The sequence below is a fragment of the Orbicella franksi genome, chromosome 13 (genome assembly GCF_964199315.1).
Source record: "Orbicella franksi chromosome 13, jaOrbFran1.1, whole genome shotgun sequence".
Taxonomy (NCBI): Eukaryota; Metazoa; Cnidaria; class Anthozoa; order Scleractinia; family Merulinidae; genus Orbicella; species Orbicella franksi.
Window position 1 is genome coordinate 22,854,822 of NC_138157.1, and position 21,199 is coordinate 22,876,020.

General features: G+C 37.8%; 2 protein-coding genes across 3 annotated transcripts in view; both read left to right on the plus strand.

The window, feature by feature from the left end:
- The window catches only part of LOC145465865 (U3 small nucleolar RNA-associated protein 4 homolog), a 35,227-nt gene extending 31,054 nt beyond the window's left edge, over positions 1 to 4,173 (plus strand). The window contains exons 21-23 of the mRNA XM_081449624.1: positions 1,075 to 1,260; positions 1,856 to 1,987; positions 2,382 to 4,173. Coding sequence (XP_081305750.1) covers positions 1,075 to 1,260; positions 1,856 to 1,987; positions 2,382 to 2,498 — 435 coding nt within the window. The 3' untranslated portion in view covers positions 2,499 to 4,173. The remainder of the gene's footprint in view (positions 1 to 1,074; positions 1,261 to 1,855; positions 1,988 to 2,381) is intronic.
- A 5,318-nt stretch (positions 4,174 to 9,491) lies between these two features.
- LOC145465860 (NEDD4-like E3 ubiquitin-protein ligase WWP1) overlaps positions 9,492 to 21,199 on the plus strand; it is a 42,239-nt gene continuing 30,531 nt past the window's right edge. The window contains exons 1-9 of one of the 2 annotated variants that reach the window (XM_081449617.1): positions 9,492 to 9,614; positions 10,071 to 10,151; positions 13,138 to 13,190; positions 13,661 to 13,686; positions 13,794 to 13,832; positions 15,066 to 15,174; positions 16,146 to 16,270; positions 16,616 to 16,832; positions 17,607 to 17,821. In XM_081449617.1, coding sequence (XP_081305743.1) covers positions 13,156 to 13,190; positions 13,661 to 13,686; positions 13,794 to 13,832; positions 15,066 to 15,174; positions 16,146 to 16,270; positions 16,616 to 16,832; positions 17,607 to 17,821 — 766 coding nt within the window. In that variant the 5' untranslated portion in view covers positions 9,492 to 9,614; positions 10,071 to 10,151; positions 13,138 to 13,155. Of the gene's footprint in view, positions 9,615 to 10,070; positions 10,152 to 10,177; positions 10,954 to 13,137; positions 13,191 to 13,660; positions 13,687 to 13,793; positions 13,833 to 15,065; positions 15,175 to 16,145; positions 16,271 to 16,615; positions 16,833 to 17,606; positions 17,822 to 21,199 lie in introns of those variants that run through there. The other variant, XM_081449618.1, reaches the window with a different exon arrangement.

Sequence of the window (21,199 nt, forward strand, 5' to 3'; positions counted from 1 at the left end):
GTGATTGGCATTGTTTGGAATCAGATCAAAAGATAACAAACTCTGTTAAATTGCGGAAGCTTTCTTATTAAGGTGGCTCAAAATAGTTTCCAGCACTTTCCAAGAACTAGATTTTGATGAGTCATCTTAGCTTTAAGGACGTTCGCGCACATTGTTACTGCGCAAGTAATTCAGGTCGCAACGACGAAACATCTGTACAAATAAATGAATGATTAGTTTTCTTGCAACTGATAAAGGCGATATACGATCCAGCTTCGAAAGTCAAAAGGCGACCTTGCAGTTATTAAATCGTCAAATACAAAAATGTCTTCGTCTTCCACATTTAAGGTAAAGGACATTGGACTGTGAGTTGAGAAAAGAAATCCTGACACTTTCAAAACAACGGTATTTCGCAAAACTGGTTTTCTCTGAATGAGTGACAAAAATCGGGAAAACACGACGCATGAAATCACAGGCGGACCACCCTATGTGTTCGTGGCTAATAATTGTTTATATGAAACGATCAGAATCTATCAGGGTTATGAATAAAGCTCTGAAAATTGCATATCTAAATTACATCTTGGTCTGAATATCCTAATAAAGTTAAATGAAAAGTTTATCGACTTGTGTGGTGTTTTGTCGCCTTCCTGGGCCGTCTGAAGCGTTTTTTTTTACGAAATTACTTTTGGTCGGCCCAGGAAAGCGAAAAAACACCACACGAGTCGATTAACTTTTCATTTAACTTTATTAGGATATTCAGACCAAGATGTAATTTAGATATGCAATTTTCAGAGCTTTATTCAGAACCCTCATAGATTCTGTTCGTTTCATATAAACAGTTGTTAACCACGAACACATAGAGTGGTCCCCCTGTGATGAAATAAGTCAAAGAGAAAACGTTCATTGACTAGAAAATAATATCTGAATCACATATCTGAATAAATTCACATAAATCACATGTCATATATCATACCACATATTCATATAAATCACATATTACATAACTCAATAAATTTAACAACATTGTTGATTAGGCAAATCAAGCACGGACCAAAGGACGGTTATTTTACAAAGACTAATCGATGTTGTCGATAGGTGTACATGTTCAAGCCATCAAGTGGAAAGTTAACAAATTGGTCAAGACAAGCTGCAGAACACGGTCTACCAAAACAGTGGACTGAACGTCGTTCTAAAGTCATCAACATCCAGTTTAATCCGTCCTGCCATGAGCTTATGATGCTACAAGATCATTCCATGTTTACCATTCTGGATCTGAGAGAGGTAGCATTCACACTTTATCGTCATTTCGAATTTGTGAAGACGCTGGACGTTTCCATCCTCAGAAGGGAAAATAGAATCATGCAATTAACTCTAAATAATAACGCAATATGAACAGTATGTTTACCTGTGTTTTACAACACGCATATTAGCTTATATCTAATTCTTCAGGGCATGCTCACTAGTTTACTAGTTTGAGCACTCTGGCATGGCTTAGACGATACCACAAGTGTTGGATCGTTTGGGGTGACCATATGGCTTCTCCTCCAGCCTAGCGTCAGCACTGCACTGATGAGGCCCAGAAGGCCGAAACAGTACTGTCTGATTAGAAATTAGAAATTACCAGTTGTCAGTAATTTTACAAACCAAACCAATGTGCAAGGACAAGAATGCAATCACTGGCTTTAAGCCGAACGTTACATCATGACACTAACTTTTAGAGTTTACTCAGCGCTTCCAGGTCCTTACAACATCAACGTTAAATTATACTAACTTATTAAAACGACTGTCCTCTGCTCATCCTGTGTTGTCAGTTGAAGCTCTCTCAAACAGTTGCTAGCAGCCGCTTGTCATACTCACTTTGCTATCTATTTTGTAGCCTTTGCCAGACACGGAGGTAGTCCTTTATGAGTCAAGATTAGTACAACGACAGAAAAGAACTATGAATCAAGAAGATTTAGTTGAGTCTGATCAAGAAGAAACAGCATTTAGAGTTTGTAGGAGATATGGGGTGAGTAGTGCACACATGAATGGTGTCATTGTCTCACTGCCACGTTATCGATATTTTCTAAATAATACAACACAATTACCTCACTTAGACACGAGGAATTCAAAACTTTTTAGCTTTGGGATAATTGATAGCAGGTTTAATAGCAGAGACTACAGACTAAACCGAATAAATATATAAATATTTTTTCTGGATTCCCAGAGGTACACACGTACTGATTCGATAATTGATAGCTTGCAGATGTTTTAAGATCCTTGGCCAGTGTATTCCACGCACACAAGTATTTTTGCCAAAATTACTTCTTTCAATAGAGGATAATGTGTGAGGTTATAATATATCGATCTTTACAGCAGATAACGATGTTCATCACATTTCATGTTTTGTCTTACCATTTCAGCCACTGCTTTATGCCGGTTTCACAGAAGACAGCTCGTTAGTTGTGGTGGAGAGGCCTTGGCGAGCTATCCTGGATATGCTGCCTCCGCCACTTTATCGAAAGAAATATGGAATGTAACAAGAGTTGGATCAAGCACTGATCTGTAATGTGACTGAGCACCCTGAATTGTTGACAAGATGTTAGTTGAAAAAAAAACAGTGCCTTAATTAGAAACTTAGAAACTATGTTCGGGAGAACTGCAAACGGCAAACGCTAGTGATTTTTGAAAAGTGTTCCTCGTCGAAGGTGATCGTCCTTAGCGATCAAGGATTCACCCATGGTGCTTAAAGAGCATTCCTTCACACCAGTAAACTATGGACCTTCGAGGTAAAGACTTAAACTTCGATTTCCAAACAGTTGTGTTTCGTGAATGATATAATAAAAATGCCGTCTTGACCTTGTGGTCGCACAACGTGTTAACTTTGTTCTTTTTATTTCCAACCTGTTTCCTAAATCAAAATCAAAGAGAACTCAGGCTTTTGCCTTCCAGGTGGATTTCTAAACTTAATTGAAATAAAACATTTGGAAAGTTAAATTATAGGCCGGATTAATTTTAAGACCAGGAGAGAGTCTCTTTACAACTGAACAGATTGACGTCAGTTTTTCATGCGTCTGTCCTGTTATTGATCATGAATTTCGTCATAACATTGTCCAAGTAGCTGTGGATCACCAGGCGATAGCCAAGTGGATCCGCAGACTACTTTGACAATGTTACGAAGAAATTCATTGTCAATAACAGGACAGACGCATGAAAACTGACGTTAATTTGTTTTTTACAATAAAAAATTGTCAAAATGTCCGCTCATCGCATAAATCATAAATTCAGGTGTCTGTCCGCGTATTGACAATGAAAATTAGCCAATGAGCGCGCGAGAATTTCTACATTTATCGTAATAAATGCTATTTCGTGTAGGTAATTGAAGTATTTGAAGTTTGGGTGTTGTTACGCCTTTTGCCGCATACATACCAGTCTCTGCATTTTATTTGATAGATATCATTCGTGGACACAACCTCGTTCCCAGAGTGTCTCTTCTCTCCTCCCCTCGCTTGTTCAAGGGGGGGGGGGGGGGGCAAGAATAGTATTACACTCCCATTCACACTCAATTGAAATACGATATGGGAATAACTGACCAGCGGACTAAGCCAAGATGGGACAGTTTGGCTTAGGGGAGGTCGAGTCTAGAGGTACGACCCACGCGATGAGGGTGGGAGAGTGGGCCGTTCCCTGATACGCGCTCCGCTGGAAAACCGAGCGTAAATGGAGTAAACAAGTCGTGTCGGTATTTCTTACAGAGCTCTTATGTTACTAATGCCAAGAGATAACTGCAATGTTGTTACGTATTTCAACTTTCCGTATCATTATGAGTGTTGTGAACAGAGACCGCAATGATTTCAGATCTAGTTGTATGGCATAAATGAGATTTTACTGTCACGCCAGTAAAATATAGTTAATGGAGCGTGACGTACGTTCTGAATGAGCCGTTCATGGCGGCATCACTTTCTATAGAGCTATTGAGCAGTTATATTCCAAAGGTCAACAAACTGTAAGCCTTATTGTAGCTAAACCTAAAACATTGTACCTTTGTTACCTTCTGAACGTTATAACGTACCATAGCATTGGTGCAAAGCATTAGAGCACTATTCATGTTTAAGATGTTACACGTGTTAGGGTAAGCTGTTCGGTAGTACAGCCTTTTCTACTGGCTTACAAGCAGACGAACGTCTCCATATAAAAGCTCGGAAAACTGCTCAGAGTCCATTCTGAGTTCGAAGCAACGTAGCTATTACTTATTGTAAATCTATCGTTTAATTTTCCCTCCCTCCCTCCCTTTGGAGACGAGGTTGGTCATGTATTCCTGCATAATAAACAAAGGGTCACTCCTGTGTGGTGCGGTTAAGTCTGCGCAGCGACTTCCCCCAAGCTTGTTGTTTTTTCATCGCCTTTGAACATCGCTTGCCAACCGATACTCTTGTCCGATCCAGCATGTGCTGTCTGTCATTCAGCTCGTAGTGCTGGGGAGATAAGTGAGGTTGTTTTGTCACGCTATCGCCGGAAGTCGCATGGAACAATCAACAACAACAACAATCTTTATTGCATGGGCTAACCAAACGCAAGGTAGTGTTCCCCCATTAACGCCATCACGAGTTGTTTGTATTTGAGTAATAGCTCTGGTTCAATTGCAAGTCGCCACGGTTAACTTACTTTCGCTAGGAACAACGACATTAATAGTCCTTATAACTTAAGAGGTCATAATAAGGCCGTAGTTCCACGATTTTCCACTTATTTCATGAAAAATTCTGTTTGTTACAGAGGAGCTGTACTGTGGAACTGTGTTTCAGAATATTTTAATGATACTTGTAATTTTAAACAATTTTATTCAAAGGCAAAATCTAGTCCGATATTTAGGGAAATCAGATTTGCGATAAAGTAAGTTAATTTCTTATATTTTATTCCTTTTATCAGTAGGTAATTAGATAATTAGATAATCAGATGTACGACCGCTCAAGCATGTAGTGCTTATACAATAATCGTGTTTCAAATAAAGAATTTTACTTTACTTTACTTTACTTTACTTTACTTTTACTTTGCTTTGCTTTGCTTTGCTTTGCTTTACTTTTACTTTTACTTTTACTTTCCTTTTCCTTTTCCTTTTCCTTTTCCTTTTCCTTTTCCTTTTCCTTTACTCTACTCTACTCTACTCTACTCTACTCTACTCTACTCTACTCTACTCTACTCTACTCTACTCTACTCTACTCTACTCTACTCTACTCTACTCTACTCTACTCTACTCTACTCTACTCTACTCTACTCTACTCTACTCTGCTCTACTTTACTTTACTTTACTTTACACCTCTAGTTAGCGACGGCGACCACTTTTAGAGCTGGAAGTTTGAAATTTTCTTTTGTTTCTAACCTCCCCTAAGCGACCACTCGACAGATATCAGAGAGGAAATTGGATAATAACGTATAACATCGTATTCCTGCGTAGTACAAGAGATGGGCATTTCTCAATGGGAAGTACCGGATTTTTTCTCGAAACTGACTTTTAAAAATGCATATACACTGTCCTCCATCCGTTTTAAAGCAGACGACCATAAATGTCGTAAATAATAACAGAAAACTTGATTAAAACTGATCTCCTGATTCACTGTTCTCTCAAGAACAGTCAACTGTCAGGGTCCCAAAGGAGCTCGTTTGGAGCCCAGAGCCCCATCATTGAACTGCCTGGAGTCCAGATCTTATTTAGCTGCGGAGCCCGGAGCCTTAAATGGTTTGCAGTGGAGCCCGGATCCCAAAGTATTAAAACTCCATCAGTACGGACCCTAGCGAGGAGAAGGTGCAACAGATAAGAGAAACTCCGGGAGGGGACCCTCATGTGCAAATGACGGGGGTGCTCATCGTACCTTTTAGGAGTTAAAAAAGCAGTTTTGGTTCCTCTTGGGTGTAAAGCCTCTAAAGGTCCACAGCGGGAAGTTTTGCGGGTACAGTCAACTCCCTCTTAACGGACACCTCTATAAGACGGACACCTGGTGCTGGTCCCGGTCGTTTCTCAGTCATTTTACCATAACCAAACTCTCTGTAAGACGGACACCTCCATAAGACGGACAACGGACACTGAAATCGTCAACGGACACTTGTGAGGTGCTGAATGTGACCGCAAATTACGACTTAGGGAAGAAAAATTCTTAAATTACCAAGTAGGTGACTCTTCTTAACACCAGACCTTTAATTGACAGCTCTCTTCACTGTTTGGACTCTATTTAACCCGTTAACTATTGATTGTAATATGACAAGAGATTCAATTTCATAACTATGTTCTTGCTCCAGTTTGCAGGTTTCGTTCAACTAAATAACTTAAAACAAACTTTAAACAGATGCGTATTCACTGTGCACAGGTTCAGCATTATTATCTTAAAATTCCTGGGGTCATGAAACGTCGACTCTCTACAAGCCGGACACCTCTCTAAGACGGACAGCTGAGGCCGGTCCCTATGGTGTCCGTCTTAGAGAGAGTTGACTGTATTGAGCTGAAAACAATATTAGAGGAAATAATATGTTGTTTTAGAATTGGTACCTCTTAGGATGAAAAACAATTTCAATACACGCGCACAAAAGAGGATCTTGGTATTTATTAAGGGTGTTTTTTTTTTCGAGATTTTCCAGGAGTACCTCCCTTGCTTTTTACATGGGAGTCCCCTCCCCCGGGAGAGAAACATTTTTTTTGCCATTTGTCGTGTGTGTAAAGCAGTTATCACATTCCCATTGTGTATCTTTGTTTTCTTAAGTCAAGTTGGTTAGCCTTGTATTTAAATAAGGAAGTCGAAACGTTTGACATTCCAAATGTTACACTACTATTACTATGCATGGAAATCACAAGGAGGCGCAATTGTTTGTTTTTACAATAACTGTCTAATTTCTCGCGTGCTGATTGACTCATTTGACTCATAAGAGTACAGACGGATGAAATTTTAATTTATGCAAGCTTTCAAGTTCAACTTTCAGCTGTCAAACTGTCAACTTTTTAACCAATGAGATTTTATGGACTATTTCAAGTAACCGATCAAAAAGCGAGAAAAGCTATTGACAATGGTCTCGTCATTTTGAATAAAATTCACTTATGTTTGTTTACAGCAAGTTTACTTCGTCTTTTCCCCTTATTTATTCCCGGCATTTGACCATTTTGCGGTCTTGTTATTGTAAAAAACAAATTGACGTCAGTTTTTTATGCGTCTGTCCTTATAGACGATAAATTTCGTCATAACATTGTCAAAGTTTACTGCGGAACCACTCGCCTGCGGCTCGTGGTTCCATAGCCACTTTCACAATGTTGTGATGCAATTTGTCACCAATAAGAGAAGAGACGCATAAAAACTGACGTCAATTTGTTAAATGCAACACGCATGCGATACGGAAGAATTTCGTCTTAAAAATAGTCAATCATCGATCGCGTTATATCGGCAACAAACACCAGCCATATGAAAAGTAGCCTGTAAGTAGGCTCTCTTTGAAGGGTCCTTGCAGGTATCCGATTTAACAGGTCATCATATCATGTGTTTTTAACTTTTCAAAAATCTCTCAGTAGGCTATTTGTTTTCTTTTAAAAATATAAAAATTGTTCATTTTGATTAGTTCTTGTAGGAGTTATCTTTTCTCAATTACGCCCTGCATTCCTCAGTTAGTGGCAGATTTAATCAGCTGGTGTCAGATTACAATACAGTTCTAGAGTACAAAAGTATTTTTTTCATAATCTTTGGTCTTCAGGCTTTCTAAAAATGTATAAATAAATGTATGGGCGTTTGGAATTAAATCTCACTACGAGAAAAATTTGAAAAAATGGTGTGTTAACCCGCGTTTTAAATCCCTGAAGAAAACCAGTCTGGGCGTGGCTCGAGATTTTTTGAACGTTAAAAGAAAAAAAGGAAAAGGCTCGATTGCAGGCCCTGTTCAGGAAAGGAGCTCGACAGAATGGCGGAAATCGAGTTCAAATAAGAGTGACGGTAATAAGAGAAACGGAACGGAGAGTAACGGAAAGGGTAACGGAAATAAGAGTGCCTTTTATCATTTTTTTTTCTTCGAGTGCACCTTAAAAGATACTTTGGCAGCTAAAATAGTGGTGTTTGGTCATGAACACCCTAAGTGAGACCAGAATCTTTGATTTATACCCCTTATTGAGGATTTACACATGAAATAAACTCAATCGATATTTCCCCGATACGGATTTAACGTTAGTTCAAAAACATACACTGACCAGTATGCTATTTGACTTGGGCTTGAACAGCCATGCTCAACTACTGTAATGAGTCTATTTAGCGCCCGTGGCGCTTATTACCTTTTGGTACCTCAAAGAAGGGCGCTTATTCAGGACAGGGGCCAGTTTCTCGAAGGTCCCGAAAAGTTTTCGCACTCAGAAAGCCGTAGCAAACTCTCAAATTTTATGATTATAGAACTGTTTTATTCACATATTCTTAACATGAAAAGAGGTTCTCTTCATACAAAATGTTTTAGGCTTTTACACCTCTTTCCGGGAATTTCGCGAAACGGGCCACAGGGTGCTTATTTCTAATTTGAGAAACAACCGAATGTTCAAGGATCAAGGAGACTGGAAAACGGACTTGCTGTCCTTGGATCCTTCCAGAACGACCAGCCCAGAGCAATCGCCACAAAATTTGAAGGAGATGTCATTCATTTGAAGGAATTATGCATTCACATGGACATAATAGTTGGGAAAATGACTCAGTCCACATTTTTGAAAGTAGGCTTTTAGACTTTTATGATAACAAATCTCTTTCTTATAATCTTCCAAGTAGTGGGGATGTAAGTAAGTATGTAAACTTATTTTTAAATTAACTAATTATTAAATATAAGCAGGCGATTTTAACGTTAATATTCGCCTGCTTATGTTTTAAGAGATCGTTAATGATCAAGAATGATTAAATAATAATTATTACTATTTTACTACTACGATTATAATTATTACTACCATTTTGTTATTATTTTAAATTCTTTTTATTGAAGCTGAATATCAATTGGCGCATCGTCCAGTTTTCTGCTTGCTGACGCCTATGACTTATTTATTATTAATATTTTATTATTTTATTATTTTGGTTTCCTATGTATCAGTATGCAACGAATTCCATAGTTTAAAGTTTAAAATGAGACGAAGACAACTGTTTATTCTTTTTGTAATGCACCATACACCTTATTCCAAAATGGCAGCCAATTTATTATTCTTTTGTTTACATGGTAATTAGCCCTCTTTGCCTCGTCAGCATGTACAAAATACAAAAGAATTTTGAAGTGAAAATGAGGCAAAGAGGGCTAATAAACATGCAAACAAAAGAATAATAAATTGGCCGCCATTTTGGAATAAGGTGTATTACAAAAGGAAGCATAAAAGGAAGATCAGATGAATCTCGGCTGATACGTACTCTGATCTGACGGCGCGTAGAATGGGGGCGCTTATTGGTCAATAAAGACACATTCGAAGGGGGCCCTAGAGGGCGCTTATTCGGGCGCTAAACTGAATAAAGAATAGTGACCCTGTGACCGGATAATGACGTCATCTGGTGATGGTCACGTGGTATGTACATCGAAGGCCTTCTTGGTGTTGGTCACTTCGCTCTTTTCAATTTAGGAAGCAATTTTTTTTGTTTTTGTGTAGTTTTTTCATATTATGGGCTTATGACCAGAAGGTAAGAGTTTTGAAAAATGCTGTGTTTCGTTTCTGCAACGATCTGTTTGAATTAGCGCTCAATAATGAAGTTGAGTATGGGTAGCCATGTTGTTACGAGGTCATGTTAACTTCGGAAACTAACTATAAGAGTGGGAGATGTTTAAATTTATAGCCGGCAATAAGCTAACGCTTAGAGTGAGATTTTTAAATCGTTCTTCTTTGAGCCGTTTACTATTTTACTAAAAGTTTGATTAAACGTTTTCTAACTTTGAAAAGGGAAATGCAGTGAGGTAAGACTACGTAGCATTCAATATGTTTAGATTTCATGGCAAGTTTACATATTTCGTTGTTACTCACTTAGGATATGATAAATATAACGAACGATCCTTCAAAATTTTATCTCTCCGTGGTGTGATAAAAAGAATTAGTAGTTATAGTGATGGTGAACTTATAATAGCTGTTAAATATCCTTTAGGGCTTCAGATGGCCTAGATGCCAGTTCAAGCCGATGGGAACAACTAGATCATAATCGTGATTTGCAAGTTTCATCCGTAAGGTAATTAACGATTGCTTAGATTTCCTCATTTTTACAGTACAGTATAACTTCCAGAGCAAGGAACTTTCTACCAACTTGAGAATTTGATCCGGTACAATAACATGAGGAAGTACACATAGAAAATATTTAGATGAAACCTCTTTGAATGTTGACGTGATGATACATGCAGACACCAGTTTGATAGTTTGTCGTCGTTCTCGAGTTTAAAGTTACCACTGCTTGGTATTATTCGAAATGTTCAAAATACCGAGTCAGTTTTGATAATCACTGTGATAGGAACGTTGAAATATTCTTTTCCTACCAAGTATATTTCAATCGCCATGGTTGCGTCGTGTTACTTCCTTGTCTGTTAAACATTCGTAATAGTTTATCATCCTGCTCAATATTAATATTCTGTCACTTTGCTTTTTCCTAATTCTCTATACATAGTTATACCTATAACAACAGTAACTCTTTAATGGCTTGAAACAAGGTTAATGTTCATTTACTTCTACAGTAAAGTAAAAGTCAGGGACATCTAGTGCTTGTCACATTTCTGATCAGTGTATTAATATCTATAAGGTTATCCATAAATCATACACTTAACTATAAACATACTACTGTTACCTTTGAAATATTGATAAAAAGTGTGTATGCTGATTGACTCATTCATTATTCCGTTGTGCATAGGCTTGGAGTTTGTGTTGGGTGTCTGTAACTCATTTTATAAAATTGCTTTCAAGCGGCAAATTTTCATGCCTTGATGATTCTCAGCTTATCACACCCATTGTATAAAAGAAGTCAGCGACCTTTGGAAATTTGAGTGAGTGAATGAAAAGGTTTAAAAATGCAAGTTGTGGGTTGGAGTAAACCAGATAGAACATTATAACGAAAATTTTCTTGCACAGGATTGTCAGCTGGTGACAATTTTCTGTGTCTGTGATAGTGAGTAAGACAGATAATTATGACATTTGTGCTTGTAAACCAATAAAATACAATTGCCTTTTGGAGTTAGTGAGCTAAAATATAAAGTGGTTACATTTTTCAATGATATTGTTATAATGTGTAGTTCCAGAAAATATCTGTAAGCCCCCTCCCACCACCTCACGGAATGGATTTTTGCTAAGATCTCCCACCCCTCTGAAAATTCCAGTTAAGCTTCTTACATTTCTTTAAATGATTTGGTCTAACAGAATCCCCTTCCCCCAGGAAATTCTAATCCCTTCTGTAGGGGGAGTGTGGATATTTTCTGGAACTGCACAATTGAACAAAATACAAGAGCTGTCCTTGGTTAATTCTACAAGCAAAAAAAGAAGGTACAAACCATACATTAGATGCCTTTTACACTGGTCAGCAATTTGATGTTACTAAGGGATTACTTGTAAAGTTTTTGTGCTTGACTGTCAGCAAACATTGATGGGGAATTGTTACCAGTTAGTGCACTCCTGTTTTTCTGTGCTTCAAAGACTTCATGTGCATTGCTCGAAATTAGCGGTTGCCCAGTTGTAGAGCTCAGTCAGGCATTTTGTTACTTACAGATTTGCGTGGCCTGTTAGACAGATTAACAGGGTTTCAATATACATGTACTGATATTTAGTTAGTACCGTAATGATTCGATTTAGTGCCCGGGGTGCTTATTTACTTTCGTTACCTCAAGGGAGGGTGCTTATTTGAGACAGGGTGCTTATTCGGGGCAGGGCGCTCATTTCTTTTTTGCAAAATAATCAAATGTTCAAAACAAAACTCGAAAATGAGGTCATTCGTTTGACGAAATATGCACTAACATGGACCTAACAGTTAAGAAATTCAGACGAAAACCACTGTTTTTGTAATGCAGCATTACGTATGTGAGCAATTAAGGAAGATGAACCTCTGTTGATACATTCTCTGATGGTGCTGTAATATTATAATGTTAGAATAGGAGCAGTTATTAGGATGGGGGCGATTATTGGAATAGGGGCGCTTATTAATAAAAACACATTCGAAGGGGGGCGCTTATTCAAAAGGCGCGCTTATTGGAAGGAAGGCACTAAATCAAATCATTATCATAAATGGTATATTCCACACAAATTAATCGTGGTTTTCATGGGTGCGATCCGTTCAACCAAATCTGCTGGAAATTTTGGTCTAAAACTGAATGGATGGGTTTGGTCCAACCGAAAAAGTTTCAAAAAAGCCAGTCCACCTTTTGAGGTGGACCATTTTTCTCACATGATGGGTTATTTTGAGAAAACTGTTCCCAGATATTTGTCGGTTGAGTTCAAACACCATGTTTGAATGAAAAAAAGAACATCAAAATTCTCTCAGGAAATAAACCATTTTTAAACAGCAAAACCTCGAACTCAACTGGGAACGGTGTGCTCAAAATAACCTGTTATCTGAGATAAATTTCTATGGATAAAACACCTTGTACAATATCATTAATTAAGATGAAATTGTCCTCTAACTCTAACACAAGCAACAGTCATCCACCAACCGCCATTTTAAGTAAGAGTGCAGAACTCTTTTTGCAAGTGGAATGGAACAAGACCATCTGTACGTGTCGTGATCCATTCACCCCCAAGAAATTTTTGAACCTGACAGCTTGGAAATTTTGGTTGAATAGATTGGGCCCCATAAATTCTAATAGGTTAACTCAGAGATGAATACCCCAAGCAGAAGCAAAATGACTTCCTGGCCATTTCATTTCCAGGTTAAATAATTTTTGGTCTGCTTATTATTCAGCTTGTAAGGTGAATATAATTAATGTAACTTCAATTGTAATTTTTATTCTTTTTTAGGGGAGTTTTATTAATAGGGTTAACCTACATGCATAAACTCCCTTTTCAAATTTATGTACATTTTTTGTAAATATTGTGAATTTGAATTAAACATGTATGTAATATGTAAACAATAATTATTCACCTCAATGTCTGTGAAAGTGGTGGATATTTATCTCCTTTGTTGAATAATTGTTAACTATCACATCATTAAATGACATTTTCATTCATTTTGATGCTTTCCTTAGATTTTCCCCAGAATTGTCATGGTTGACTCCCCTACTCAACCAAGTTCTGCAAGGTAACACATATGTAGTGGAACCCAGCTCTATGGACATTTACTTGATACAGACACACACTTAGCACAGAAAATTTAGCAGTAAACATCTTCTGGTTACTGTCAATTTGTGTGCTTTGGTCTTTGTAACCTTTCTTCCTTAGGTGTCTTAACTGGGTTGAGTAGTTGTATGGAAATTTTTGCATTTATTTACACTTACCAAAGGCCAAGTAGGTTGAGTTGTTCGTGTGCAGGGATGGTTGACTGAATGAATGATTGAATGAATGGTGAATAATCTAAATAACCTGACTAGCAATCAAGCAAAGATCACAAGCAGTTGACCAACAGGCTGGATTGACTGGTTGACCAACCAACCCATACATATATTACAGAATGAATGTTCAAAGAAAATGTAGATGCTATGATGATAATATTAAACTTACTGTACATTTTTAACTTTTGTAATTATGTGTTTCTTTTTGCTCATTTTACAGCCAGCTATCACAACTGAAATTCACAAGTAAGTGCCGGGTACACGTGTCTGAAACCCACTTTCTCAATGCTTTAATTGTGTTATTCTCTTACTCAGCTGTTATATTTTTTGAACATTGGTTTTTTTTTCTGTAGTCCTTAAAGCCTCGCTTAAAGAACAGTCAGGATGGTTCAGTAAGTGCAATGCTTTATGCTTAACTCGTTAAATTTTGTGCCATAGTGTGAAATGACACAAACACAGTGGAACCCTGTTAATACGATCACCAATGAGCCATGAAAATTTGACCGTATTAATGGGTTAGGGTCAAACCCCATGGCTGGTCTGAGTTGAAAGTGACGTCTTAACAGATATATCACAATTGCACTTCCACACAACTGTTCTTTAATGAGCATTGTGAATGCAGATATAATTTTAAAAACATCAAAACTTGAATCCATTGATAAAATATTAACAATGGAAAGATGAACATAACTGGTTTGAGTGGCTGTATAAATGGGGTAATATTATAAAGGATTATACAGGCTTGGATTTCAGAATGTGGCCATTAGCTGTATTAACGGAATGGCCGCATTAATGGGGTTTTATTGTAGAAAATGTATCGGCATTTCACCGGGACAAAAAAGGGGGCCTTAACAACAAGGTGACCTTATTAACAAGGTGACCATAAGATGGAGCTCCGCTGTAAAAGTCATGTAAGATGTTATATTACAAATTTTGTGGATGAGCTACTCTTCAAATAGTCTAAAAACCAACTGCTAAAAATTAGCCTGGAGGTAGCTTGATTCCTTACACTGCTTGTGACGTTATTACCTTTTCTACCAGAAGATATCTTTGGTCATCAGTTGATTAACTGGGGAAAGTCTTTTAATTCATGAATTTGGCAAGTGGTAGAGCCAAATAAGCCTACAGTTTTTCTTTCCAAACTGGACACTTTCCTTAACTTTCTGTTGAACAGCTGAAAGGCCAACAAAACCTCAAAAGAAAGAAAAAGAAGGAGAACCCCCACCCCTCCCCCCCCCCCAAAATGAAACCATGGAAAGACTAAAGGGATGCATCATGAAAAACACAGTTAACTATAATAGCCTTCTGGCAGTGAGAGGTCTGGTCTCACAGTTAATTATAAGATGATGTGAGGAAACTGCTTGTTATAAGTAGCCTTTCAAAAGTATTGCCATTTGAGAAAATGGTAAATAGTTTTATAATACACAGTAGCTGATTTTAAGTATTTGAATTAGTTTAGCTGTCATCTAATTTAGTGAGTGCACTGATTTTGAATGTTATTGTAAGCCACGCCTATATTTTGTAAGCTTACTGATTTAACTATTTCTTAATATTCATAATTTTTGGTAAGCACATTAAAAACCGTTAAATGTGTTCAAAAAATTATATTTTTATCATTATAATAGCGAAAGGAGACCCTTATGTCAAACTTGTTGTTGATGGAAAACAGCCGTCAAAGAAAACAGAGGCAGCTCGTAAGACATGGGAACCAGTGTGGGACGAGGAGTTTACGATGTAAGCAACACAATTAGTAATATACATGTATCTTAATTTGATTGATAGAAACAATGATCAGAATCACGTTTAGAATCACAATGTAATGCTCAATCAATATTTAGACTTGTACCATGAGTTTATCAAATAACTTTGACATAATCTTCTTCTTCAAAAACATGACCTGTACTGTTACTCTTTTCTGAAAGGAGGAATTATGAAGTATGTGCAATGTAGATTTCATTTTATTTTGCAGAATGTATGTTTATTTTTCTTACACTTTGCAACAAATATACAATGCATATTATAGTTGTCAAAGAATGTTCCATTTTAATTATGTTTTATATTTGTTTTTGCGTTGTCCACCGACCCAGCTACAGTGTAAGCTCTCTTAACCAGCACTCTTGAAGCGGACTACTCTATATGTACAACCGCCTTCACAAAATCCTGTTTGAACTCCCATACAAACTGTGTTTATTCATTCCCATAAACGGACATTCCGGTAAACAGTCGCAGACACTTGGAGGGTTTCTAATTTAGACTTTTCCTTTGTTTTTAAGCTCCCATAAGCAGCCATCTGAAAGGAAATCTCATGTATATTACATAGTACTGCAGTAAGTACTGCAGTTAGAATCTGTATATTGCATAATACACCAGTTTTCTATACACAGTTATCGCCATTATCAAAATGAAAAAAATTAATTTGGAACGGGGTACATTGTACTTTTTGCATTCCCAATGTTTATTGTTAGCTGGGCAAGTTACCGTAAGTGGCCATATACACCTTACAGTTCTAGTGGCCACTAACAAAACCATTCTCGTAAGCACCAGCTCCAGCTAGGGACACCTTTTTTGCATGGCAAAGGTGTCTGCTTACGAGAGCTTCCACTATATTGTTCCTAGAATTAACCGGCATTCAAAAATTTTAAAATTATAATTACTTGCAGTGGACATTTCCTGTGCTTTCTCACACTTTTCTATGGTCTTTGCAGCCTGGTGACACCATATAGTGTTATGGATCTGGAAGTTAATAATAAATTTTCTCTCAAGAGCGATGTCCCATTGGGATGTGCAAAGATTCAACTGAATGATGTCCTGCATTCAAGCCATGGCAAATGTAAGTTATGTATTTTGGTTTAGAATACAGTTTGATATTTACAGTTTTACAGCAGTACTTTAAGGTCCTGCATGACCCTTGTGCATTTAATATATTCAAGAGCCAACTGAGTAGGTAGGATGATATATGGACTTTGAAAGTGGATTCTGTGAAAACTTAACAAGGGTACTGAAGCAGGATTATCACAGGAAGTAAATCAAAAAGGGAAAAAAACCTTTGTTTGAATAAGTTTTTGGGAGTTTCCAATTTAGTATGAAAAACAGGAATTGGAAGCCAGGTGAGCAAAGTTGAACCTCTTTATTCTTACTAAACTGAATGTGTTACTTTTTGTTGTTGGTGGCACAGTGAACAATCATAATTTAAAAGTGAATATTATCCTGGACAAGAATGGCACTCCTTGTCAGACAGGAGTCCTGGAGGTTGTACTTGATGGGATGAGTGTGAATATGAGACACTTTCCTCGAAGGCCACCTTCACTAACACCAACTACTCAACCTAATGGACCAGTGGCTGCAGCCCCTCGCACAACAAATGGCAACACACCATCCCAACAGTCACAGCAGTAAGAAATTTATCCCTTCTAGTATACCTCAATTTCTCCCAGAAATGCAAATTTGCTTTTTTAATCACTGGCTAGGAAATGTTATGTTCTTTTCGTGGTCATGTGTTCCCCCTCGCTAAGGCTGCTGAATTCACAGCAAATGATCATGGCCATGTGACCTAATATCTCTGAGCATCTGCTCACTGAATTTTTTCGCCACATTATGGCGTTTAGCTTGTTGCAATTCATTTTCTTGGTAATTTACGGCCAGTACGTAATACGCACAAACATGAGAGAGTGCAAAGCGGTCATTTGAGGTATGTTGTATACTGATACCTTAATTGACTGCCTTGCAACGTTAACTTTTAAACATAATTCCTTGTACCAAGTTTACAAACTGAAAGCTACTCCTGAATACTCGGTTATAAGGTGCCTACTGAATTAAGAAGACGCCATTGACAAAGAATTCAAGATGGAAAGCAAAGGGGAGGATGAGTAGTAGCTGAGCTGAGCAGGGCTGATAAATACAATGGTTCTTTTCAGAAGTTTTTGAGTCCTTTGACAGGTTTAATCATTAGGGAAATTTGGCAAAGTTATACTTTGTGGCGTGAACATATTCAGCCATACGACATACCCTGTGTGCAGAACAGATTTTGATTGAACAGGTATATTTTCTTTGAAAAATGTGTGCACCTTATAACCAAAAAATATGGTGGCTTTTTATGAGCTTTATCAACCAAGTGAATCAGTTCGCTGGTGTGCTTGTTACTGGACACAGGTAGTTTTGTATTACAGGAGGCCAAATGATGGGGATGTACAAAGACGGCACAGTAGACAAACATCAGCAAGACAGAGACCTGTCAGCACTGGAGCATTAGCTACTACTACAGCAGCAGCAGCTGCTAATACGTCTCAAAATTCCTCTCCTGGCATTAATACCAGAAGTAATGTTTCTGCCTCCACTCCATCAGTTCCTCCTCCACCACCTCATGGACAGCCACCCCAACAAGGTGCAGTTACTGATCCAATGATATCATAACTAGTGTTAAACAATTATAATTCATTGATCACTGTTCAAACATTAAGTCCTTGTCAGTGGACCAAACTTAAATGTGACCGTGAACGGGAAAACGTACCTTAACGCTTATCCGTTAGACAGGCTAAAGCGTTAAGTATCCATTAGTCATCCGTTAGAAAGTTTTCTTAAAAACGTTAGAGGTGTTAGCCCAACCGTTAGACGTTAGCATCAGGCCGTTAGAACAGAGTGTGCAACCATTAGCAAGAGACATGTATCCGTTAGCCGTTAGCATCAGACCGTTACACGGGACAGCATAACCGTTAGCAAAAACTCTGTATCCGTTAGCACGGCTAGAGAAGCCGTTAGGATCCGTTAGAATAAACTAGCATATGTTAAATGGGTAACGATTCCGTTAGAATGGCATGACGCGTTGAAGTAGCATGTGGTACGTAGCCTAACACAGTGTGAAACAAGGGCAGCTCTTGGCTTCCATTTAGTTCAAAACAATCATGAGAGATAGTTATCTTTCGACAAGAAGTTTGGCGATTATTATTTTTTGATGCCCTGATGATTGATAAATACAACTCAAGTGAAGTTCAATAAAGCCTTCATACTATAATTATTATACACGATCCAAAACAAAACACATTTGCCGCTTTCGAAAACAGAAACGACATGTAAAATCATAACAACGATCGTCATTATATGAACTGTTTTATTTATTCGGCAAAGCCTGGTTGTTTCGAGAGCTTGTAATTTGTTACTGTAAGTCGTGAACAAACGAAAGTTAAAAATACCTTACAAGTGCCATAAACGAACGAACCAAACATGGAGAAAACTCAACCAAAATGGCCATGTGATGAACAAAGATCTTCTGCGAAGTAATCACTGATCACGTGTCAAGAACTTGTGCTCGTGTGTCAATGTCACAAATTGTGGGTTCAAATATTTGCATAAAGTTGTTTACATCTTCCAAGATGTGAGAAACGGCCATATTCCGGCGGAAAGTTTCTAAATATTTTGATACACTGTTGTCTGACTCTGAATCAGAAGAAACCAATTTAACTACATGTATGTGACAAAACAACTTTATCTTATGAAACCAGCACCAACAAAACGCCCATTGCTTCGAGACTAGCTTCGTGACTTCAGAAGGTACCGCTTTTCACATGCTCTGTCAAGAAAGCGTAATCTTTCGTGAATCCACAGCTGGATCAAACAGTTACTCTTAAAAAACTCTAGACAAAGTCATCGTGTAAAAATAAGTACAAGCGACAAATCCATTTGAGTAAAACATTAAAAAATGTTCACCCTGATCAACTGGCGAGTCAAATTGTTTACACACGGGTTTAGCGACGTTTCGCGTCCCACACGATAAGAAAGGACTCGAATTCTGAGTTTGTCTGTCTCGATGAGGAAGTGATAGTTTATATCACTGAGTTCTGCTTTCAATGCTCACCGTGGAAATAATTTTTTAAATGTTTGTCCCATCAATGACTGATGAAATCGGCACTTTGTGATTCATTTTTTTTCAGAAATTGTGAGTGTAAGACTCTGGTGTAAGACTGATAATGGATTGGCACAGTTATGTGTTTATAACATTGGACTGAAAGCTATGCTGTTCGTTCGTTAAAAGTCCTTAGATGTAAACCGTTAGACAACCGTTAAACGTCCTTAGATGTAGGCCGTTAGACAACCGTTAAACGGCTTCAGTCATCCGTTAGAACAAATTGTGCGACCGTTAGAACGTGTTCTTCATCCATTAGGCATACTTAGTTAGCCGTTAGAACATTAGGAGAGAGCGTTAGAACGCTTTAATCATCCGTTAGGCACAATTAGATAACCGTTGGGACGTTAGGACAAAACGTGAGAATGCTGTGAAGGCCGTCAACTATCCATTAGCTATCCGTCCGTTAGCGACCATTTAATGGATAAACGTTAAGGTACGTTTTCCCGTTCACGGCCACAAATTTGATTTCTCTTTGTGTAACCCTAAAGAAAACATTCAACATAGTGCTCCGTCAACAAAGTTGATCTAGCTCTGCTGTGAGTGACAGCTTAATTACAGTAGCATGCTACTTCAAATTTCATCCAAATTTATACTTTGGCATTCCTTTCTGATTGATTTCCTGAAGCAGCATGATTTTTTTTGTCATTTGGTTAACAAGTTATGAAGCCTCGACTGTGCTCTGTTCTGTTGTAAAGCATGCACGAAGCGGTAGAGCATGAAAAAAGTGTAGGGGGAAACACAAGACGTAGTCAAGTGTTTCTTCCTGCTTCTTGAGTGCCCTACTGCTACCTAAATTTGTTTATTTTGCTACGTGATTACAGTTTGTCAGACTGACTTGCAAAACTTGTTATTTTAGTACTGTTTTAACACTTCTGTTGTTCTGTTGTTAACAATGGCCTCCATGCAACTGTGTTTACTACAAACAAACAGCTCATTTCCATTGCGTTTGTCCAAGTCACAAGGAATGTTCAATTTGGGTCAAATTTGTCAAATTTCTGCTGTAAAAATTTGAAATTAAGCTTACTGTGGATCTGTACTCTGATACAGTGCGCATTATATGAAAACTTTATTCATAATAATTGTTATTAATGGTTTTTACAACAAGAAGGGGGCAAAAGAGTAGAAAAACATTGAGGACAACAACATTACAAATATTTACAAACTATTTACAAATAAACTTGTAAAAGAAAGTATTATAACATTATCAAGCAAATAACGAAAAAGCAGAATTGCAGCTCGCACAGTCACTGAAGTATGAACAATTATTATATAGTACCCTGTGTTAAGTTTTTACAAGAAGTAGGCCCAAGTAGATTGGAATTTGTTGAAAGTTGAAAGATGTAAAAGAAAGCTGTCAAAATCCAACTTGTTATTTCATAAGCTGGTACAAATCAAAGTGGCTGTGAGCCCCTGAACTTGGAAAATAAATTATGAAAGAGTGTTATGAGGCATTGTGCATGAAGGAACTACTTGTGATGTGAGGGCAGTATAGCTTTCGAACAAGCCCATAGAGCCTTTTCCTATTCAGGGGTGTGTTGTGATAGTTGCAAAATGAAAAAGTTCAGCATTAAGAAACTTTTTGTTACTCAGGCCTGCCTACACGTTTTACATTACATGTATCTGTACATGTCCTCCTTGTGCTGTAGTCAAAAACGGCAAGATCGTTTTGTTTGGTCAAAAGTGAGGTACAGACTGAGCAAAACACTTGAGCCTGCAGTACGTAAATAAAACATTAATACTTTTGCCTTTCGGTAACTTATGTACAAGTAGCTCAGTGTGATGGGCGCTGGCTCACCATGTGAGACATTGGGAGTTCGAGTAAACCTATACATTGAGCTCGAGAGACATAAGCTTGATCAA